This window comes from Xenopus laevis, chromosome 7S (assembly GCF_017654675.1).
Source record: "Xenopus laevis strain J_2021 chromosome 7S, Xenopus_laevis_v10.1, whole genome shotgun sequence".
Lineage (NCBI taxonomy): Eukaryota > Metazoa > Chordata > Amphibia > Anura > Pipidae > Xenopus > Xenopus laevis.
Genome location: NC_054384.1, coordinates 76310908 through 76336149, shown reverse-complemented (window position 1 = coordinate 76336149; position 25242 = coordinate 76310908). Strand labels below are relative to the sequence as shown.

Here is a 25242-nt window from a genome sequence, read left to right as displayed (position 1 = left end):
TCGATTAAGATCGTTCGAATCGTTAGATTTTTATTCAATCGTAGGATTTGCAGTAAAATCCTTCAAATTTGATATTCGAATTCGAAGGATTTTACTTCGAGGGTGGCATTCGAGTGTTTATCAACCCTCGATATTCGACTCTTAGTAAATGTGCCCCCAAATGTTTGAGAATATAACCTAAATATAGATAATACAATAGGGCCCATTTATGAATGCAACTATAGTGTGCAAAGGGCAATTTCAGACACAATTCACCAGGTGTTTTACCCAGAAGGCAGTGCCCAATGCATTAAAATGTGAGCAGTTGCACTTTAATAAAAGAAGGAAGGAAGGAGGAGAAAGAAGAGCAGAGAGGAGACAGTGGAGACAGTGGAGACTGACTGACACACCTTTTATCAACAAATGATTTTAAGAGAAAATGTACGTTCACATAGGTCCATCCTTTTTATTTTGGCTTGTATATGTGCGAGATTCGGAAGGCTGGTCTGCTTCCAATTCCTCGCTAGTAGGCTTCTGTTGGCTAGCATAAGTCGTGTAATGTCTCTGTGTACCACTGCACCCCTTTGTACTGTATCATATCCTAGGAGAGCCATTGCCGGGTTAAGGACAATTTGGTTGCCTGTAATGCCTCTTAGAAGAAGGTTCACTCTTCCCCAGAATTCCGCTGCTATGGGGCAGGTTTCCTTCACTTTTTTGGCACCTCCAGCAAATGTTGGGGGTGTTAGGGAATGCTTTGTGGATTTTCTTTTCATTAAACAAAACAAAGTTGTTGTTTCTTCATTGGATGTTATGTAACCTAAAGCCTGACTGTTATATATCTAATTCAAATGTAACAGTATCACCTATCTTTTTATGAGTTGTGTGGTGTATTGATTAGATGCAATAATACATGAATGTTTGCTGTAGTTCAGCCACTACAAAATGCCCACTAGAGGATGACTGGTTAGACATGGCTTGAATAAGTAAGCTTATATTTATTGCAAAAGGCAAAGGGTGATAAGACTGCTATAGTTTTTAAAATGCATTATATTGGAAAATGTTGTTTAGTTTTTGTCAAGGGTTTTAGAGCTGTAAAAATTATTGTCAAAAATACAGTATTTGTGATTTGTTTTCTCAGGGTATAGTGGACTGAATATTACAATAGATCTAGAATATAGAATATTTTTTAATATTTCATTGAGTTCATTTTTGAATACAAGTCCTTGGGGTTTTCTGCATATGATATAAGAATACAAAAAAATACAATGTACTGTGTTTTACACTCCACATTTATTTAAAATTTAAAACTCTTCTTTAAACCCCATAATAGTGATAATGATTTGTGCATCTAGTATTTAACAGTGGCATTAACTACAGAGGGAGAAGACCCCAGCTGGGACCCGGGGGGGCAGTTTCTGCTTCCTCTACTGCTCGATAGAAATCCAAGACACAAAGGGAGGGAGTGGGCAGGCAGAAAGGGCTGGTGAGGGGAGGGAGAGAGGGTGGGTTTGGGCGAACATTTTTACAGGGTGGTCCAGGGTAGCGATGGGCTAATTTTTTGTGGAAAATTGAGAAACGGCGAAAGATTTTGACGGCTACGTCAATTCTGACGATCCCATCAATTTTGACGCCAGCGTTAAAGTCAATGGGCCGCCCATCACTAGTCCAGGGCACAGTGGTTATGCCATACCTCCCAACATCTGAAACATCCAGATATAAATATTACACTCATCTAGAAATCTAGTGACATCTAATTAGGGGATAACTATTCACTCACTATCTCTAATGCTGAAAGTATGCAATACCATGTTTGCCTTAATAAAGTGGACCCGTCACCCAGACATAAAAATCTGTATAATAAAAGTCATTTTCAAATTAAACATGAAATCCAATTTCTATATTTTATTAAAGCATTCATAGCTGTTGTAAACTCATTTAAAAATATCAGCTGTCAATCAAATATTGCCTGCCCCTCCTCTATGCCTAGGCATAGAGGCGGGTCAAGCAATTACTTTCACTTTCCATTAGGCACTTCCTAGATGTCACTGCTCTCCCTACATTCCCCCAGTTCTTTTCACCATTTAATTGTGTAGCCAGTGCATGGGGATGGACATCAGGTCCCACATTCTGGTGCACAAACAAGTTTCTGAGATGATACAAGGCTTGTCTTAATAACAGTGTCAACAAAATGGTTCCTGCCTGCTTGCTATAATTATTAACAATCCCAGACTGATGGAAACAAGATTCAAATAATTTATACAGTGTAATTAAAGTTCATTTTGCTTAACTAACATGATAAAATAGGATTTGAAATAATTTTTTTGGGTGACGGGTCCACTTTAAAGAGAAACTAACACCAGAAAATAAACTTTTTTATAACAATCATAACATTGGGGGTCATTTATCAACACTGGGCAAATTTGCCCATGGGCAGTAACCCATGGGACCCAATCAAATTGCTGCATTCATTGTTCTACATGCAGCTGGCTTCAAAAAGCTAATCACCGATTGGTTGCCATAGGTAACTGCCCATGGGCAAATTTGCCCTCTGTTGATAAATGAGCCCCATTGTCTTTGAATACTATTTATAATTTTGCCATTTAATTATTTGCCTGATGATTTTACATTGCCTTTCTTACTACTCTGTTCTATGAGGGGTCTGCCATATTTGTGCAACATTATTTCATTAGCATTAGAAACTAAGGTTTAGGAACTTCAAGTAACAATTACTCACAACAGCAGAACTATCAGTGAAAAATGAACAACATGACCTATAGGTGACTTTAATTGTGGAGTAATGTTTTGAAAAGGCAAAAAAAAAGTTATGACATAACACGGATTTGACCTGAATCTAAATTAATGTACTGATTTTATATGGGTGCTACACAAAATATAACAATGACCTATCCCAGTAGCTTCCCCCTCCTTGTTGTGGTCATATAAAGTGTATTGTAGTCAGATGGAGGAATTGTGGAAGATCTATCTGTCTGTCTGTCTATCTAATCTATCTATACATAAATAATAGAATCACTTTCAGCATTCCTTGTTTTTTTTCATATGGGGCAACAATCGACATCCAAATATTGGTCACCATATAGAAAATAGAGCACATAATAAATGTTAACATTGATTTATGGTATAATATTATTATTTTATTTACATAGTGCAACATGGGCTTATGATAAAATGTTATTATTTTATTTACACACTCTGCATCACTTTACTAAGGTTATACATCACTCCCTGCCCCAATGGAGCTTACACTCTTCAGTCGCTATCACACACAAGCTCACAATGGTCAATTTTAAAAGGTACTTGGAGGAAACGGATATAAGTCCTGAGTGAATTTGAATCTAGGACCCCAGCGATGCAAGGGAGCAATGCTAGCCACTCTACTGTATTATGGTTATATTAACCAAAAGGCTCTATGTTGCAGTACTTCAGAGTATACGCTTACCTTCCTTAAATCAGTGGTAGAAGAATATAAGATAATATTTAGCTTCAGATGCTTTATACTTTTATACAGAAAATGACATACAAATCCAAAGAGGAAGTAGCAAAGAAGATATGATATAATTAATGTTTTTAGCATCATGGAAATTATAGCTATAAGAAACAAATTTGCTAACAAATATGAAAGCATTTCATTTTTTACAGAAAAAAAATAGTCTCTGTTTAACCCATTATGGGTCAAAGTACCTTACTGGTACCGCTACACCATATGTCTTCTCAGTATATATAAAAAGGAAAATTTATTGTCAATGTTTCGGTCCTGTTCTGGACCTTTCTCAAGACATTTCTCCAGAACAGGACCATAATGTTGACAATACATTTTACTACATATATTAACCTATAAATAAAACTTTTTTCTTTTTATTAAATCCCAGGGAGTATGATCCTTTATTTATTTTAATTGACCAGCACCTGGGCAGTAAGCTACATTTTTGTTGTACTCCTTTCTATATATATATATATATATATATATATATATATATATATATATATATATATATATATATATATATATATATTTACTGTATATATATATATATATATATATATATATATATATATATATATATATATATATATATATATATATATATATATATATATATACGTCAAAGACAGAAAGATGCAAATGATAATTTAGAATTAGTTTCCATAAAGATACTAGCTTTAAATTATAATATTTTATAATTTTTTTCCAGGATTTAAAATGCTAGTCCACAAACTGATTCACATTTATAAAAAGAGGCAGCCATCCCCTCTATACATTAATATTCAACCTTAAACTATCACAAGAACAAAGAGTCCAGTTTGCGTAGGTCTAGCCCTCTAAGCCCCATAACAGGCTTTGTTACCAAAATCTAATGAACCTGCCATGCCAACTAATTACCCATTTGTGTTTAGGCAGGAATTTATTAACTTATGATCTGTATAAACTCTATCAATATAAACATATATTCTGTATTTTGATATAGCAGACATGTATGTGCAAATTGCACAAATATTTATCAGAATCCGAAACGGTTTCACAATTTTTTGAAAAAATCTCCACCCAAATCTGACCAAATCTGCACTTTTTCTTCCTATTTATCATAAATCATCATGAAAATTTCTTGTAAGGTGAAAAGACTTCATGAAAAACTTCAAATTGCATGCTTATTTCAGATTTGTCACCATAAGTTTTTCCACATGAAGATTTGCAGCACATTAGAGGTTCTACTTTACTTAAAGGTTCTAATATTGAAAATGAGTCAACTTTCAGGTTGTCAGGCAGTGTTTTGGATGCAGTGTTAATAGCAGATCAGGCATATTTTGATATTTTTCATTGTATTTCAGACTCCCAGCAAAGCAGAAATTCTTACTTTGTTTGCCAAGTCATATGCAAGTTTGCAAGAGATTTCGGAATCCTTAAATATCCATCTACCATTTATACCAGTTACTCTTTTGGCAAAATACATTGTTTTCTTCCTTATGCTTCTTTTTTTATACTCATGTCAAAACTGGTGCCTAAAATACTAAGAAATATGTTTAGCATTCAAAGTTTAAAAAATAGTGCATGGAGTCTTTATCCAGTGTATTTTCCCCATGTTCCTCCTCTGGAAACTGGCAGCTTGAAGTATCAATGTCTTCCTTTGGATTCATTATCACAGTTGATTGAGGGATCTGATTAAGATCTGTATAAAGGAAAATAAAATAATATTTGAAATAGAACTGGGTATGGGCGTCCCTTATTTTAAAAGAAAACTACACTTTTGACCATTTTAGGTCTCTATAAAAATATACATAGTTACGTTACATACATATCTAAATAAATAATTTTCATAAAAATATATTTTTTAAGTAGCATGTGCCATTGGGTAATGCTAAATAGAAAACAGTCATTTTTAAAAACTAAAGGCCACCCCCAGGGAACATTTGTGGTGCACACAAACAAACCAAGGGTGCACATACCGTATATTTTAGGTCACATGAGCCATTTTACTCCCACACTTCTTCCTGATAAAGTATTTCTGATCAGGTGATCTATGAGGTAACACACAGACCACCACAAAATGGTGGCTCAAGGGGAAAGATGTAAAAGGGCAATATTTACTGATATCTATATTCCAGTTTAGTAACATTTTTTAATAGGTTACTTAGGGGGTTATCTACAAAAATTTGACTTTTCCTCACTTTATTTTGAAAAAAAAAAATAGACCAAACTTGAATGCCCTTAATAATTATTCTAGCTAAAATCTGTGCAAGAAAAAGACGCAGCAAAATCGAGCGTCAATTCGAATTTTGTGACTTTTTCTATTTAACGCCCAAAAAAGCTGGGTTTTTTTTTCAATTTGACACAAAGAAAACACAACATTTTCAGATTATTGAACGTAAACCAGTCTCAAACCCTTGAAGAACATGAAAGCAAGAACCACTTTCAAATTGTGAAAGGGACATTTGTCATTGACTTTTACATGATTTTGACAGGTTTTAGCTTGAGTATTTTTAGATTTGAATTTTTAGCATCTTTGGAGCGTAATAAATCTCGAAAAAGTTTTTTTTGTACTAAAAGTTTTATGTTTTTCCCCTCGAACAAATAACTTTGAGGTTTAATAAATAGGCCTCAAAATGGAGGCATTTAACCTATCCAAACCCCACAAATCTCCCATTAAGGTTGGGATCTATATTTTTAGCATCTTAGTGTGGCTGTGGATAATTGAAAACTCTTCTAGAATTTCACAGTCTGGATAATTGTAAAATGTAATTTTTAGATAAACTCCTCCTTTAAGGATCAATTCCAAAAAAGAAAAGATAATGCAGAAGCATGTCTAAAACAGATTGCAGAAAATATGAGTTCAGCACTATGCAGCATGTCCGGTCAGGTAAAGAGTCATACATTTGCCCCTAAATATTATAGGTGGAAAGAAGTATGGGTTAAAGGGAATCATTTCTGTCTGGGGGCCACTAGGCCTACTATAGAAGGGCAGTCTGACCTCATTTACTTATAACAAACCTGTATGTTTCTTATGTAGTCTTGATTTGGCTTTCCATATAAATATATGAAAGATAACAGACAATAAAACCAGGATGGAGATCACTAACATGAGGTAGAGAGTGATTTCATGAACTTTATCTATAAAAAAAGAAAAGAAAGTAAGTTTTACAACATGAGCATGGAATGAAATAGCATAGTATTCAGTTTACAAAGCTTTAAACATTTTGGATACACATCTTTACTGATTAATACAGGTATAGGAACCCGTTATCTAGAAAACACAGAATTACAAGAAGATCATCTCCCAAAGACATAAAAATGATGTCCTTTGTTTCTGTAATAATAAAACCTGCCACTGTAAGAAATATATCTGTAATATGTATGGAAGCTTGCCTGGTAACTTATTGGAATTTGTTTTATTAAATTGGGTCTTGGCCCTGGGAAAAACAAATTATTCAGGAACAGGGTCCCTTTATATATCCAACCTATACACTTTTGAGGTTATTTACTAATAGGCCTACTAATGAAGCCTCCGTTTTTTAGGGGGCAAACGAATTTTCATAGGAAAAAAATGCTCCAAAGCTGCTAAAAATCCAAATTTAAAAATACTCCAGCTAAAACGAAATCATGTGAAAGTCATTGGCAGATGTCCCTTTAACAATTTAAAGATGTTTATTGTTTTCATGATTGTTGAGGGTTTTGGACTGGTTTTAATTCAATGATTTCAAATCGAAAATAAAATTTTCCAGCATCAAATTGAAAAAGTCGCACAATTCAATTTGATGCACAATTTTGCGGAAAAATGTTTGCAACAAAATTGATTTTCAATTTGAATCTTGTGATTTTTTTTTTATTGATGGGCCAAAAAATGGACTTCATCTAGTTGTTGCCCGATACAAAAAAAATTAGTAGGATTCTCGAAAATCAGAGCAAAGAGCCCGAAACTATAGAGAATCCTAAAGTAAAAAACATGTTACAAAGGTTAAAGGGATCATCTGCCATTGACTGTTACATGATTTTGACAGGTTTTAGATGGAGTATTTTTGGATTTGAATATTATGTTTCAGAGCATAATAAATATTAAAAAATTAATTTCCTTTTTCTCTGTAGTAGTGATTGGTGAATTTGTCCCTTTACGATTCGCCCAAAAATTCACGAATATTCGTGAAACGGCAAAAAAATTGCGAAACGCATTGAAGTCAATGGGCGTCAAAATTATTTTGACGTGCATCAATTTTGACGCCTGAGACAATTTTTATACATACGCCTATTTTGTCCTAATGCATTAAAGTCAATGGGCATCCGAATCATTTTGATGTGCGACAATTTTTATGCGTGTGACTATTCTGATGAGTGACCAATTTTTTTTGAGACACCGGATTTTTCGTCTGCTAATTTTATCCACAGTGTTGCGAATTTATTCGCAGGCGGCAAAAAGCGGAAATTTGCATCGAATTCGCGCCTGGTGAATTTATTCGCCCATCACTACTCTGTAGTAATAAAACAGTACCTTGTACTTGATACAAACTAAGATATAACTAATCCTTATGGGAATAAAACCAGTCTAATGTGTTTATTTAATGTCAACATAATTTGTAGTAGACTTAAGGTATGAGGCACCTGCCTAGGGCACAATGATGTGGGGGTGCCTTCTGCCTAGTGTGATTGGCGCCTGTCTGCAGTTCTCGCCTACCCCTGTCACTTGCCCCTCTGTCCATCCCCTCTCCTCCCCTCCCCTCTCTCCTGTCCTTATTTTTCCCCTTTCATTGCCCTTCCCGATATTTTGGCACATGCGCAGGGGGGCAGGGTTGTCCGACCAGGTTGCCTAGGGCGCCTGGTGGCTTGGCCCAGCCCTGGGTATACTTTATTTGCTTTCAAAGCAGTACTTCAATGCCACACTGCATGTGTAAATGTTATTTATATTATTTTGCAGGACATACCAGATAAACCATTCTAAGGTTGAGCAGAAAATAATGCTGTGTTCAAAGCAAAAAGTGTTTTGCATTGTATTCTGCATTGTTCAGTAATGCCATGCAAGAAATCTCATTAGAAAGTAAATGTAAAAACAATGGCAAGATATTGCCTAAAGAGCCAATTATTTTACCTCTTTTCTCTGGATTCTTTGTTGTCTTCTCAGTGGAATATACAGTGGCTCTGTGGATTAGAGAAAGTTATCAATATTTGTTTAACTAAAGTGTGAATTAGAAAAATGTATCTCCTGTCACAGTAGTTTTTTCAAACCACCAAAAAGAGTAAATAGTATGGTGCATGTTTTTAGAGAAAAATTATGAAGACACAGAATCAATTCTGAAGCAACTTATTGGAGATCACTGATGCAATGTATCGTGTATTAAGTTAATTAACAAGAGCTTTGAAGGGTAGTGATCACCCTCTTTTTAAATAAAGCATCCATTTTATGATTCACAGAAATAAAAACAAAAATCAACAAATTTACCAATACAGGTATGGGACCTGTTATCCAGAATGCTCAGGACCTGGAACTTTCTGGATAATGGATCTTTTTGTAATTTGGATCTTAACACCTTGAGTCTACTAGAAAATCATGTAAACATTAAATAAACCCAATAGGCTGCTTCTGCTTCCAATAAAGATTAAGTATAACTTAGTATGGATACTGTGTTATTTTTAGAGTTTTTGGGAGACAGTCTTTCCATAATTTGGATCTTTCTGGATAAAGGATAACGGATCCCATACCTGTATTACAACCCTGTTATTAAAGCTTGTATAAACTCTGTCTGGTTAAAAAAACAAAAAAATTAAAAAATATAATTTTGCTTCCAAAACAAGTTTCTTACTAGCACTTTCCCATTATGGTATCACCTCAATACTTTTTAATCTAATGCATGTAGAAGCAGAGTGGCAAATAACTAAATTGACATATGGGTCTAGTCTTTCTGCAACTGCATGACTTTCAGATCCCAAAATATATTTATATATGGCATGTATGGTATTTATATATGGTATGTATGGTATATCACACAGCCAGGTGAAACAACATGAAAAAAATATTTTTATATAAAACTACTGTAGCAGTAAAAAAACAGTTGTGAATATATTCAAAAGAGTTGAAATGTATAAGCGTTATGTTTGGGTTTTTGTTTTTTTTGTGTTCCTTTTCTTTTTGCAATTTCAAGTACCTTTTTTATAGGAAGAGATAGTGTAACATTGTGCAGTTATACCTCTGTGTTTTATTCACAGAAGGAGTTTTCACTAGTGATGGGCGAAAAATTCGCGAAACGGCGCCGTTTTTGACGCTGGCGTCCGTTTTTTTTGGAAATGTTTTTTTGACGCCGGTGAATTTTTGCGGGCGTTTCGCGAATTTATTCACTGGCGGCGAATCGCGCAAATTCGCCGCAAATTCGCGCCTGGCGATTCAATTCGCCCATCACTAGTTTTCACAAAATAAGACACTTTTTATCACTCGATGCAGCATATGGAAACAAACAAATGAAACCACAACAGACTGGTCAACTGTTGGGGGCCCATTCATTTAGAGTAGTTTTGATTCGAATAGATCGAGCGCAAAAACGCAGCGACTATTCGCCCATTCGATAGTCGGAGTACTGTCTCTTTTAAAAATACTTCGACTGCCTACTTCGCCACCTAAAACCTACCGAATTGCTTTAAAAGCCTATGGGAAAGTCCCATAGGCTTGTTTTCTAAGTTTTTGATCGAACAAAAAAGGCATTAGATCGATCATTCGATCGAATGAAAATCCCTCAATAGAATATTCGATCGTGCGACTATTCGCCGGGCGAATATTCGCCCATTCGACTATTCACCGGCGCGTAAATTCGCCCGAATTGCCTATTCAATTCTATTTAACCCCTCGAAATTCGACCCTTGATACATCTGCCCCTTAGTCTCAATATAAAGTAAACTAGATATTTCCAAAGTGCTTCACCCACTATTGGCGTTTTCTCCTCCTCATACCCTATTTTCTGGACAGACAAATGGCTCCCAGCACCACCCCTTTTTCAAAGGTAATGACTATTTTTAACACCAGAATTTAAATTGGAAATCATAAAATACTGACAAACATGTATATATACGGCTTGAATACAATTGTAGGGTTTCACAAACACTTACATTGGTGTCGTGCTTTTTGTTGGACAAGTGTATTCATAGATTGTATCACCTGCAAGAAAAAGAAATAACTAAAACACTCAATTGGTTTATAACCATATAATACAGGTATGGGACCTGTTATCCAGAATGCTCGGGACCTGGGGTTTTCTGGCTAACGGATCTATCCGTAATTTGGATCTCCATACTTTAAAGGAGAAGGAAAGCTACGGAGGCATTTTATTGCTAATAGATTAGCCACAATAGTGCAAGCTAGAATGCTATATTTATTCTGTAGAATGCTTTACCATAAAAAGCTCTAGAAGCTCTCTGTTTGTTTAGGATAACAGCTGCAGTATTAGCTTGGTGTGTGACATCACTTCCTGCCTCAGTCTCTCCCTGCTCACTTATAGCTCTGGGGCAAGGAGGTTTAATCTGAAGGCAGGAAGTCTGATACAGAAGCCCATATGTACACAATAGAAGGAAAGAAATGCAGTGTTTTGTTTGTCAGAGGACTCAGCAGCATTACTTTGAGGGGTTACTGGTATATTTAGGGGGGTTCCTTCTCCTTTAAGGGGGTTATTTAGTAAACTTCAGATTTATCTGGTTGGACTTTTTGGGTCAAAAACTGGAATTTTTAGTGGAAAAAAACCCTCACATTTTTCGAGATTTATTATACCCCGATGCTGCAAAAAGCCGCCAAAATTCAAAAATCCGCCATCTCAGACATGTCAAGGTCCTGTATAAGTCAATGGGGGAGGCACCTATTTCAATTTGAAGATATTTTGGTTTGTGTGTGAGTTTAAAATAAAAATCCCAAAAAATTGGGGTTATCAGGTATACCACGAAAAAAAAGCAGAGCTTCAGGTAAAAGTCCGAAAAAATCGGGAAATTCAGGTTTTCGCTAGATTTTATCGTTTTTTTTGTCCCGAAGCAATTATTTCGACTTTTTTATTAATAAATAAGGTCAAATCAGCCATGGGAGTTTGGTCATGGTTTTTTTTAAATAAAATATATAAATATAAACTCAGAGTTTAGTAAATAACCCCTAAGTCTCCTGGAAAATCATGTGAATAAAAGATAAACCCAATAGGCTGGTTTTGCTTCCAATAAGGATTAATTATATATTAGTTTGGATCAAGTGCAAAGTACTGTTTTATTATTACAGAGAAAAAGGAAAACATTTTGAAAATTTTGAGGTATCTTGTTTCTTTCTGTCTTTTGGATTTTCTGTTTTGTTGTTTTATTACTTCATTAAATCCCATAGTATTAGTCCGTGCACTGTTATCATATCTGCCACAAAATTATTCTTCAATAATCTGCTCAATATTTCAGTCACACAATTGTTCAATCTAAGTTTACTCTCCCATACAAATCCAAAAACAGCACCTTATTTCTATGCCCAAATGTTCGAATTGCTTGATTTTTCCGTGAAAACTTTCGAATTGGTCGATTTTATAGGGAAAACGTTCAAATTGCTAGATTTTTTCGTGAAACCTTTAGAAATTCATGATATTTTCATGAGCTTTCCGATTTCACGATTTTTCGCGAATTTTCAGTCGTTTCTTGAATTTTTGCGTGAAATTCTAGACTTTTTCAGCGAAGCGAAACGGGAGAAATTCGCCTATTACTAGTACCAACAGCATGTGAGCCAATTACGATGGCAAGTCTTGGAACAAGTTCCTATCTCAAAGGGAGATAACACACATAAGTCATTACAAAGGGAGTTGTTCTGGATAATAAAACGGAGCACAGCTAATATAGGGTTAAATGAGGATGTTGATTTGAAATGTTACCTGTACTTTATTGTATCACCAATGCTATACCTTTCCTTTCAGATAACAGATAAAGGAATATAAAAGAGATATGGTACCTAATAGATGATATTATGAACTTTAATGAACAAATATGGACTTTAAATTTGCGTATAAGGACATTTTGGTAAGTTCACCAGGGGGACAGTGTGGACATTGTGTATTTATACTTCAGGGGATTCTAATGTTCATTTACACCTGAGGAAGGGACAAGGTTACACACCTCCCAAAATATTGTATTTAGTGTGATATTGGTGTCATCTGAAGCTATTGAAATAAACACTAACCTTTTTTTTGCAAGTGAAGTTACAGTAAAAAAATATTCAAAAAAATATGGTGAGAGCAGCCATTCATAGTGGTCGGCACACACATAAATGCTAGGATTGCATTAGACAGCGATCCCCAACCAATGGCTCACATGCAACCTGTTGCTCACCAACCCCTTGGCTGTTGCTCCCAGTAGCCTAAATAAACAGGTGCTTATTTTTGTATTCCTGGCTTAGAGGCAAGTTTTGGTTGCATAAAAAAACAGATGTACTGCCACTCAGAGCCTCCTGTAGATGATCACATCCCTTATTTGGCTTTTTTCGTGCTTGTGTTGCTCCCTAACTATTTTTACATTTGAATGTGGCTCACAGGCAAAAAAGTTTGGGGACACCTGGATTTACATATTGTTTGAAGGTTGTGGGAAATTAGCAAAGTACCATTTCTATGCCAATGGTCACCTCTATGTGATCAAGTCATTAAAGTTGGCACCCCAGCATTGCTGAGTCAGAGTGCAGGGAGAAACATAGTCTCTAATACACGTCTGCACCCCTGGTCTAAAGCAGAAGGTTCCCAACATTTTTTTACCTTTGAGCCACAGTCAAATGTGAAAAGAGCTGAGGAGCAACACAAGCATGAAACATTCATGTGGGTGCCAAGTATGTGCTGTGATTGGCTATTAGTAGCCTGTAAATAGACTGGCAGCCTACAGGAGGCTCTTTTTTGCTAGTATACCTGGTATTCATGCACCTGCAAGCCTACAATTGAAAAAGAAGTAAATGCTTTGAAGCCATTGGAAGCAATATGCAAGGGGTTGGTTAGCAACATGTTTCTCGCAAGTCACTGGCTGGAGATCAATGGCATAAATGGGGGGGAGGGGGAGAGGGATGTGCCAACATGAGTAGTCTTCATTTAAGGCCCCCATACACGGGCCGATAAAAGCTGCCGACAGAGTCATCTGTGGGGCCATCCGACGGGCTTCCCCGGTCGATATCTGCCCCAAAGGTCGGGCAGGTCTCTATTGGGCAGGTTAAAAAATCCCGTCGGATCACGGCCGCATCTATGCGGTATGTGTTTCCACGATCTGACCGCCCATATCGGATCCATTATGATCCAATCATTGGGCCCTAGGGCCCACGATCAGATCAGCCTGACATCACCCACTTCAATGTAGGCATATCGGGGAGCGATCCGCTGATTTGGCGACATCACCAAAAGAGTGGATCTCTACATTTATGGCCACAGCAGATACTGGACACTGCTATGAATTAAGAGGTAAGAAAAGTTCTATAGCTACTGCTGATTACTGCCCTACACAAGCCTACCATTGGGGTGGCAGAATAAAATATACTGCAGTCAGGGGCTCTGTGACAAAAGAAAATGAGATGAAAATGCATGAATTGTGGGTCACAAAAGGAAGATGTATTCTGGGAAGTGTGTAGAGTTTGTGTGGATCGTGGGTGGAGTTTTGAGGAGGCTTTTTTTTCAGGTGGCCAAGGTGGCTAATATTTGGAGCCCCTGTGGTTGGCAGATTTACAAACTTAGTATTAATGATTGTGGCCCTGGCCCTACATACTACAGAAATATGGACACAAAGGTTTTGTTCTCCTTTAAGGCTACTAAAATGTCAACAAAAAACAGTGTCTATATATGTTAGCATAGTATTTATAAAGTACAAGATAGTGTTTTATTATGAAAGGGAAAAGGAAATTGGGCTTTCTGCATAATGGGTTTCCAGAGAATAGACTTTTCAGTTTTCTACCTGAATATATTTCAATGTACATTATGATGCAGACAGGAAGCCTGTTGTTACTGTTTGTCATAAATATCAATGACAATTAGCAGAGACAATTTCTGTGCTTCTCCACCAGTGGAAAATACTGGCAGAGAAAGTCTCATGCAACAGTTTACAGTGGAACTTTCCCCCGCCTTTACTCTAACCACAAAGGCGATTAGGTGGACATAAAATATCTGTATTTACAGCTGCTTCCAGGAATTGTCTCTTATAATGCTATTTTATTTAGCCTCAAAATGTTTCACAGTGGTAATTCAAAATGGTTAAAAAAAGAACAACCACGCATCAGTTTAAACAAAAAGAGTATGTTTGAAAGTATTTGCTGAAAAACTGTTGACTCTGACACCAATAAAGGCATTTTACCTGTCCTCTGTGTAGCACTGCATGGAGTCAGATATATGCATGAATTACAGTCCTTGCTATCACAAGCAAAATCTTTGTCGCATCGACACACCTCTTCCCGAACCTGTTTGTTTTCGCATGGGTTGATTTTCTCAGATTCTGCAAAATAATTGAAATAGTTAGGTAATAATCACACTACATAAGCCCCAAATGGCAAGAACCCCCCCCCGATGTGACTGATTTAACAGACCCGCTTCCCCAGCTAAACACCATCGTTAACCCTAGAAGAACTTCATGGGCAATTTGGAGGTTCTTGATTCTGCCGGCTGTTGGACTGCCTTGCAAACCTTCACTTCCTCTCTACACTGAGTTACCTCCTCCTAAACACTGGAACCTAACTCAAGTTCCTGCTTCCTCCTAGCAGGCCCGGATGTCTAAATTTTGTCTCCCTAGTAAAAACACTTCCTGTACCCAATCTGCACCCCTCATTCAATTCTTTCGTAAAGTTTTCAGTTAAAAAATATAAATGCCCTAAAAGGTTGCACACAATGCATGGACAACTTTTCAATCATGGGGTCCCCCAATCCAATGGTGGGAATTTTGCACCGGAGATTAAGAGATCTATGAAAAATCCTGCGCGTCCTCAGTGCTCCAGAGCAAAATTTACATGCTGCTGGATGGAATGCCACCACCAATGTCCTGCCCTAGGCCTGGGCTTTTTGTCCTTCCCAGAAATCTCGGTATACTGTATCTCCTAGTCCTAGCAAGAATCCTGCATACATCTGTACTGGCAGGTATTCAGCTCATTGTTCTACATGGTAGCATCAGTTTTCACTAATTTGCAGGAAAGCCCCAATTTGGAGTTCAGTTTGCCTTCAGAATATGTCAGAAGCTACATTTATACTATATATATATATATATATATACCTAAACAATAGGGGGCCTATTTATTAAACCTCATATTTTTCTGGTCGAGATTTTAAAAGGCAAACACAATTTTTTTTTGAAAAAAAAAATAATTTTTTTTCGAGATTTATTATGATTTGAAGCTGCTAAAAAATACGAATCCAAAAATACTCTAGCTAAGACCTGTCGAAATCATGTAGAAGTCAATGGCAGATGGTCCCTTTAACAATTGAAACATATTTTTTCGCGAATAATTATTGGTAAATTAAGGGCATTCGTGTTTCGGAGTTCGGTCAAACAATTTTTTTTTAATATAGTGACAAAAAGTTTCGTTTTAGTAAATTGCTCCCCCTATGTTATTCAGAGAAAGAATTCTCTGTCCTAAGCAGCAGTCACACACAGTGTCTATTTGGTAGTCAGTTGCTGAAGAGATTCAGCAATCCAATATGTAAAAAGATATTCTAGCAATAGAAGAATGCTCCTTAATATAAAATGGACAGCTACTTTATAATTCAACAATAAAAAAGGAATTTGTTTGAATGACAGGTAATGCAAGATCTCAGAGACTAATACAGAGATTTCTATACTCACTGCTTTCACATGGCGAGCAGCATGTTTTGTTGTTATATGCCATATATCCGTCACAGCGAGCACATGCTACTCCAGATCTTTCCACCATCAGGCACCAAGTTCCCACAAACAGCCAAATCCTGATGATGTGACTTCTGAGTTGCATTCCTGCTAGTTGAATCCCTGCTGTGATGTGCAAACTGGTGATTTCTTTACTGCACGTCTTTGTCTGTCACGTCTTTATGTGCTACTATATTTTAGCTGTCCAACTACAGCTGTGCTCTGAACAGTGGATCTCCCTATTTTGTATGTTAATGAGTCACTGATTTTCCTTTTAAGAGAAGAGGCGTGCTGCTTAGACCACATGCTTCCTCTCTATACACCTCTTTCAGACAGCCTGAAAGGTTATTATAAGGAACAGTGGCTAAATAAGTTTCTACAGAAATTGTCAAACTTAAAAAGCGTTTGCTTGTTTCCTTGAATGATTTTTTTTTTTAAATTTACATTTCATAGTTTTTCACACCTTTCTTGATTTATATTTTGATTTAATGCCTGACATAGACAATTGGTATGTACAAGGGTTCTCAGTTTGTTTTCCTTTTCATTATGAATAACACACAAGCGAGGGAATTTCCAGAGGATGCCCATGTAACTTTTGTATGGAGCACTGTCTGGGGTATTGTTTACAAAATGAGGTGCAAATGATATTGAGGTGAGGTGCAAACTGCTGTTTGTTTTTGTTATGCTCAGTCCCATTATTATTTTGTTTCACAATAATATATATATATATATATATATATATATATATATATATATATATATATATATATATATATATATATATATATATACTCAACATACATGCACCCTTACCTACTCTCTAACTGCCCAAATTTTACAGGGCCCATTTACTAAAAATTTAATTGTGATTTTTTTTCCCACGAATTACAAAAAATGTGTGGTTTTCCTGGTTTTCTAAAAAGCTAGTAAAATTAGAGGGGAAAAAAACACGAAAGCATTTCTTGCCAAACTTCAACAAGTTAAAGTTGTCGAGGTGCTATAGAAGTCTATGGGTGGAACCAGGCCGGGACTGGCCATCTGTGAATTCGGGCAAATGCCCGTTGGGCTGCTGTCTTTGATATGTAAATGGGCCGCACGGGCCTCTCTGCACAGCCTGCTGTGAAGGAAATGTGGCTCCTGGAGATCCCACAGCCTGATGATTTCTGGTGTGGGAGGGGGGAGCCACCCCGGCCCCAAAGTCTCTATATGATGAGCCCGTTTGTCTTTGGCCAAACAGACCAACAGTTTTCCCTGAGGGGATCCCACCAATCTCCTATACAGAACTCATCATAGGGTCTCAGCTATGCAAATGGACATTACAGCCAGACCCCCATTATGTGCCGTATATACGACTTCTTTGAGAATTAGTCATACCCATTACATTTTTACAGACATTGTTCTACCAAAATATTGCCACCATAAAAATGTCCATCAGTTAATTTGGGTTAATTCTGTATAGAGAAAAAATTATGGTGCACAAATGACATTTTCACAGATCAAACACTACAGCTTGTTACTATGTATATGACACTTAGCGGCAGATTTATCAAGGGTTGAATTTCAAATTCGAATTGATATGTTACTACAGCCAAAACTGTCAAATTGACCCTTGATAAATTTGCCACTTAAAATTTGGCTGCAATATGACAAATCCATCCAAAGTATAAGATATGACGACTGACATTTTAAGAACTGTGTACTTACAAATACTTTTGTGAATTCCTCTTCCCCATCCGAGCTGGCTCCCCCTTAGGGCCCTCCGGACGGTGTGGTGGGGTGGGGGAGGGACCCGGCTGCACAGTCTGCACCCAGGCATAGTTACGTTACTGTTGCAGTGTGTACTAATACATAATATTGAATGATCATATACTTTAATGGGAAGATTGGCAACTCCTCAGCTTTGAAAACAAGTATTAAATTAGGGGTAATTATCAAGGCCATGATAATTATGGATTTGACTAACCATTTGTAGTTCTGTATCATGTGTTTTTCTATGAACTGGGCTATAAGCATTTGAGAGAAATGTAATAATTGTATATGAAAAATTAAAAAAAAAAACCAAGAAAGAACAAACATTCACATTTTACAATGTGACATTCTTGATTGACAATTGTTGCTGTAAACCTCATTTCTAAGAAAAAAATGTTGGCACAAAGCAATACCTTTTTCACATATTTTTTTGTCAACTTTTACAATATTATACCTTTGTTTTTAAAATACAGTGTGCTAGGTATCTTTAAAAATATTTGTCTTATCCTGTACACTATTTGTAAAATGCTACAAAGCTGTATTTCATCTTAATAACCCAAGTAGCTTATACTGCAGTATTGCTTTATGTCTTCATTTAGTCCTTCTTTAGGTCACTCTGCTGTTTTTCAGGGTTCTAAAAAACTGTTATTTTTTCATCTTGTGAAGTTCATGTAGTAAATATTTTATTTTAAACAGAAAAACTGAACACAATTACTGTTTAAGCAGATCCTACGCAGAAAGCTGGTGGTGTTCTTTGTGGCTTGTAATATTTTATTCACTATTCAGATATCGTCTCTGTAATTGTGCAGAGTCTGCAACTGCAAACTACAAATATGAAGCAACAAATAATATTAGAAAAAAATTTTTTTAGTATCATATTATTAATTAACTAACTATTGAATGTCATCCCAGCAAAAAATGCAATAAAGGATGCAAAAAGCAGTTGACTAGCTTGACTGGTTGGATTATCCAACAGACACTAGCTATTTGCAGAGAAGGCAAAAGCAGCATAATCTAGTAGTGTATCTACTAGGAATAATAATATATATATATATTTTTTTTAAAGTGAACCCGATTGACGTGTCCTTTACTTACCTCTGCTACTGTGTATATAACTATGATTAGGTATCAAGGCTCTATTGGGAATTCAGCGGAGACTCTATATAAAGTCCCTATACTATTTTCTGGGTCAGCTGTATAAAGATTATTGTGCTCTTCACATTTTGTTGCTTTAAAGTGGTTGTTCACCTTCTAACAACTAGTTGTTTTCAGATAGATCACCAGAAGTAACAACTTTTTTCAATAACTTTCTATTGTCTCTGTTTGACCGTTTTTCTAATATTGAAGTGTAAAGTGTCATCTTTCACCTTCTAAAGCAGCTCTGGGAGGGGGGGGTCGCCGACCCTGTAAACTGTTCTAAATTGATACATTTAGTTGATACATTTGTTATCTTTGTCCCTGCTGAGCAGAATCTCTGGGTTTCATTACAGGCGGCTGTTAGACTTGATACAATAGTTGCTAATACTCCAGAGATACTGCTGAGAAATGTATCAAGTAAATGTTGCAAAATTGTAACAGTTTAGAATCTGCATCTGAATTACTGAGCTGCCAGACTGAAACACCAGAGACAGGAACATTCAACTTTAAACTAAGATTTTGGAAAAACAGTAAAAAAAAAATAATGAAAAGTAATTGAAAAAAGTCTCTCTTTCTGGAAAATAGTCTAAAAACAATTGAACTGAAAAACGTGTTTGGAAGGGGAACAACCCTTTTTAAGGGATATCCTCAGTAAACGGGTTTCATTAATCAACCACTATAAAGGTCTTGGATGACTGTCACACACAGCATAGTGCAAATGTATTCCACAAACACTTTAAAGCTGCTTTTTATCATCTCATTCACAACTGTTCCCCAACAAAATAGATCGTTCACCTTTTTGCATTTATAACTCAAACAAAATATTTACAACAGGCCACATGCTGTGTTTTTACAGCATGTTATCTATGGGCACTAATAGTATGTCCCTCAAATATCTATTACCGGAAATAAGAGCTCACTCATACTTACTCAGTGGGTATTGTTCCACATAATCAAGAAACTTTATGAGCTTGTCCAACATTAAGAATTTAACTATTATTAGCTATTTATATAGCTTTTGATGTACTACTCAGAGTATACACATCATTCACATTGGTCCCTACACCAGTGAAGCAGGTGTAGGGGCAGGTGCACGGCATCAGGGTTATGGTTGTGATGCAGATGGAATTGGCATTGGATCAGGATGTTATCAGCCAAATTGAAGTAAACTAAGTGAGTAAGGCGAGATATAGATGGAGTAGGAGAGAGGATTGGAAGCTTGCAGGGGGTAGATCAGATGCATTACTGGGCAGAGTTCTAGTTATTACAAATTAGCCAGCAAGTAAATTCGTAATACTGCCCAACCATGGCTTGTATTTTACCGGTTAGTCCACTGAAATACTGACCAGTGCTCCTCTCATTAGCACTAAGGGGGTGCACACTCTTGCACTTCACCCTGAGGGAATTATAATGACTTGCATAAAGCATACTACTATATTAGTCCTCATTCTCTTTTAGAAAGTACAAGGGATTTACTGATTTTAACACCCCATTGCTATGTTTTTGGGCATGAAAGTCAGTAAACTTCAGAAAAAGAACCAGCAAAATAAAAAGAACAGGTCATGGCATAAAAGGCATTTCAGTTTTATTTTTGGGCCTGCACCCCAATCGCAAGTACTAACCCACTTTTTTTTCTCCAGTTACTTGATCTTTATTACAAACATATAATTGAAGACACTAAAAGAAGACAATAAGGGGCCGATTCACTACCTTCGAGTGAAGGATTTGAAGTAAAAAAACTTCGAATTTCGAAGTTTTTTTTGGGCTACTTCGACCATCGAATGGGCTACTTCGACCTTCGACTATGACTACGACTTCGAATCGAAGGATTCGTATTAAAAATCATTCGACTATTCGACCATTCGATAGTCGAAGTACTGTCTCTTTAAAAAAAAACTTCAACCCCCTAGTTCGCCATCTAAAAGCTACCGAAGTTAATGTAGGTCCCCATAGGCTTGGCTAAATTTTTTTGATCGAAGGATATTCCTTCGATCGTTGGATTTAAATCCTTCGAATCGTTCGATTCGAAGGATTTAATCGTTCGATCGAAGGAATTATCCTTCGATCGTTCGATCGAACTATCTGCGCTAAATCCTTCAACTTCGATATTCGAAGTCGAAGGATTTTAGTTCCTAGTCAAATATCGAGGGTTAATTAACCCTCGATATTCGACCCTTAGTGAATCGATGCCGGATTTTCAGATTCAGACTTTTCCATCCTCGGGGTTGAATAAATTCTGAAAAATTTGTGATTTTTGAAAAGTCAGATTTTATAAAAAAATCTAATTTTTCTTGATTTTTGCTTTCCGAGTTTAGTAAATAACCCCCTTAAATTCCCTTTCTTTGTTCAGCTTTCCAAATGAGTTAAGGTGCTGTGGTCTAGACCTCAAAATCCGTTTTATGACTGTATTCCTCTATAAAAAAAAACTTAAATTCTGAAATATTATTATTCACTGGTATTGTCTCCTTTCAATACATTTACTTAGTATATGAGTTATTAAATTACACTTCCAGTCCAAACATATGAAGCATTTGCTAAACATATTTTTTAGGGATGCACCGAATCCAGGATTCGGTTCGGGATTCGGCCAGGATTCGGCCTTTTTCAGCAGGATTCGGAATCCATCTGCCCGGCCGAACCAATTCCTAGTTTGCATATGCAAATTAGGGGCGGGGAGGGAAATTGCATGGCTTTTTGTCAGAAAACAAGGAAGTAAAAATGATTTCCCCTTCCCACCTGTAATTTGCATATGCAAATTAGGGTTCGGATTCGGTTCGGTATTCGGCTGAATCTTTTACACAGGATTCGGGGGTTCCGCCGTATCCAAAAAAGTGGATTCGGTGCATCCCTAGTATTTTTATAAAATGTAACTATAATTGAAGAAAAAAAGAAGGTAGATTTCCTGAGGATGCAATTTTAAAACAGAAGGCAATTTTGTATGTTTGTATGCATACATTCTTAATATAGACCTATTATAGGCCTTATGGCAAATGGAACACTTTTGGGCTTTTAATCCACTATGTTATACATTGGTAAAAATGTTTTCCAAAGTGCTTGTGTGCATTTTTAAGTCATAGTGCCCCTACTTGTAAAACATCCCACAGTACCATTCATCCCCACATTCATGGAGTAGTATTTCCCATACACTAATTACAAACAAAAATACAAATAGTCCTGGAAAAACTGTATGAAGCTGTAATTCTTTGGATGTGACCCTTTTACTATGTTTTTCTTTTAGCCTATTTGGAAAACACCTGATTTCCTTGAAAGTAGAAGCCGAACCCAAGTGCACCCTGCTTATTAGCTTTGGTGCTTCATTTCTTATAATTCATGATTCATAAGTCACCAGGACTACTTTCATGGTTTTGGTAACCCAAAATGTTGTACACAATTTCCTGATTTACACAGCATATTGGTTTACTGTAACAAAGTGAAAAGCCACACGATGGGCAGTTAGAAACCAAGAGCGTTATATACTGATGCCCCTTGAAATAAAAGTACATGGTCAGTATTTTTTCTTTAGTCATCTGTTGTCCTAAACATTACACTGCAGGGACCTGTAACAAACAACAAATATGGATGTTATAATAGAGATATGAATGATTCCTAAAATGCATATGGATGACCAAGGTAAAAAGGTTCCAATCTACAGTCTCACAAAATGAATGTTGAAGCAGCGATGCAGTAACAATGGATGACACACAGTAAGTGCATTCTACATGGAGCAACACAGGAGTGCTGCAGCTCTCAGGAGACACTGGGAAATGTCAGTAGATCTGAAACAAAGGTAGGAATAACAAGAAAATCAAGCAAATTAACTGAAATTCTTGTCCAACCAGTGAAACATTTTTTGTTCTACAGTCATTTTGTACATGAACCTTCTGAAATACCCAGATCAGGTTAGGCAATTCTGCTTCCTGAGGCTCCAGTGCCCAGTTGGGTCCATCCCATTACCTGCCCTCCTCCTGAGTTAGCAAATAATACTGTTAATGTGAACTACAGTAGTAAAGGACTGCAGTGGCATTTGCTTTTTCCACTTTATTTTTTTTTTGATACATGTAAAGATGTAGTATGTTGGCAGAGCTTTTAGGATGTAACATTCTGATTAGGTTAGACCTAAAATGAGAGTTTTAAAAAAATAGATTGATGGTAGCATTGTTCTTTTTATTATATTAAGTTATAGGCTGTAAGAATTATACAAAAAGTTGGTAAAGTGTAAGAGTGTCTTCTATTTAGTTTTGGTATAACACAGTTTTGATTTTGTGCCTTGGTTCTCCAAATGACCCACCTTAAAAGACAATCTATTGTAAGATTGACGTGGGCAGCTGAGATATATACAGATTAAAGGAACAGTAACATCAAAAAATAAAAGTGTTTTAAAGTAATACAAATATAATGCAGTGTTGCCCTGCAGTGGTAAAACTGCTGTGTTTGCTTCAAAAACACTACTATTGTTTATACAAATAATATATGGGGGGGCAGCCACTCAAAGGAGAAAAGGCTCAGTTTACACTGCAATACTGATAAACTCTGTAGAACATAATGGTGTTATCTGTTATTCATTAGTTAACCTGTGCCATATAGGCTTTTTTCAATTTCAACCATTGCTAAACAGCAGCTTGTTTATATAAACTATATCAGTGTTTCTGAAGCAAACACATCAGTTTTACCAGTGCAGGGCAACAGTACATTATATTTTCATTACTTTAGATCACATTTTTTGGTGTTACTGTTCCTTTAATACTAAAGACTCTTTTCCAGACTGAATTCAGACTAAATGTAAGTATGAAACTGCTGTAGCACACTCAGGGCCGGAATTAGGGGTAGGCAGAAGAGGCAGCTGCCTAGGGCGCAACGACTTGGGGGGCGCAGGGCAGCTACCTCTTCTACCAACCCCTAGACCAGACTTGGCACTGGATTTGCGCCGGTAAATGGTGCTGTGTGGGTGGTTTTGAAAAGAGCCTTTGGGTTTGAGCAGATCAGTAGCTGGGGGGAGGGAGAGGAGCAGAGTCAGCTGCCGAAGCAGTAGAGAGTGCGGCCCTGGCACTTCAGAGCCTACACGACATCAATGGTGCTAACTGGACTTGCGCCAGTAAACGCTGCTGACGTGCATGTGCACAAGAACGCTGCTGATGCACATGAACACAAGAACACCACTGCGCGCACACAAACACCGCTGGCGCCACACATGATGAGATGAGGGGCGAGCTGACTGACTGGGCTGCCTAGGGCGCCCAGCTGGCAAGGCCCGTCTCTGAGCACACTGATCAGTTATTCTGATTACATAGAGTGATTTCTTGGCTGAAAAAGTAGACATCAATTCTGGCAAGGTTTGGGCCACATTGGGCCCTTTATCAAGTTTTAATAAAGGGCCCAGAGAGGCCTGAAACAATGCCAGAATTGATGTCTACTACGGCTTCTACATATGGCTTTTTTTGACCTTGGGCAGGGGGGCCTATAGACTATTTAGCACTTGACATCTGAAAAGGTAGTTTGGTAACAAGTAGAGCACTCTAACATTGAATTTAGACTAAAGTCTGCATTGTGAACCAATCCTAAAGTATGACAGAACACTTAGGAAAATGTCTGAGATATTTGTATTAACATTTTTAATAGAACTTAATTGTGTTAATGTAATAATCAAATTAACCTTTATGTTGGCATGTCTCTCAAACCCACTCACTTAGTGAACGTAAAATTAATTACCTGATCAGGCCACTGAGATACTTCCTTTATGTATTAACCAAAAATTGACATTTCTTTTAAATGGTATGAAGCAGTCGATACATTCGCAGCAAGCAGGAAGGTTAGTGGGATTCAGAAGACAGATTTCCTCCCACATGCTTGCGTTGCATTGCTATCTCATCATCCTGTAAGATGTGGCTGCTGTGACAGGCAGTTCTCAGACTAAAGCTGAATATGCAGAGGTGTAAGAGATGATAGGAGATGTGATAGACTGACCAAGTGCTCAAGCCTGGCAAACATGATTGATTCTCTGACATTTATCTACAGAAAAATTTCCATCTGCTCTCTGGTATATCTTATCAGTCTTTATT

The 25242-nt window shown here is 36.9% G+C and overlaps 1 protein-coding gene across 1 annotated transcript; it reads right to left on the bottom strand.

The window, feature by feature from the left end:
* Nucleotides 1–4113: 4113 nt before the first annotated feature.
* LOC108697968 lies at nucleotides 4114–16529 on the bottom strand. Its single transcript, XM_018228428.2, has 6 exons — nucleotides 16262–16529; nucleotides 14786–14923; nucleotides 10574–10622; nucleotides 8568–8617; nucleotides 6482–6601; nucleotides 4114–5162 (listed from the first exon to the last, which is right to left on the bottom strand). The coding sequence occupies exons 1-6, from the start codon at nucleotides 16404–16406 to the stop codon at nucleotides 5017–5019; spliced, it is 648 nt and encodes a 215-aa protein (XP_018083917.1). The 5' UTR covers nucleotides 16407–16529; the 3' UTR covers nucleotides 4114–5016.
* Between the last annotated feature and the right edge of the window lie 8713 nt (nucleotides 16530–25242).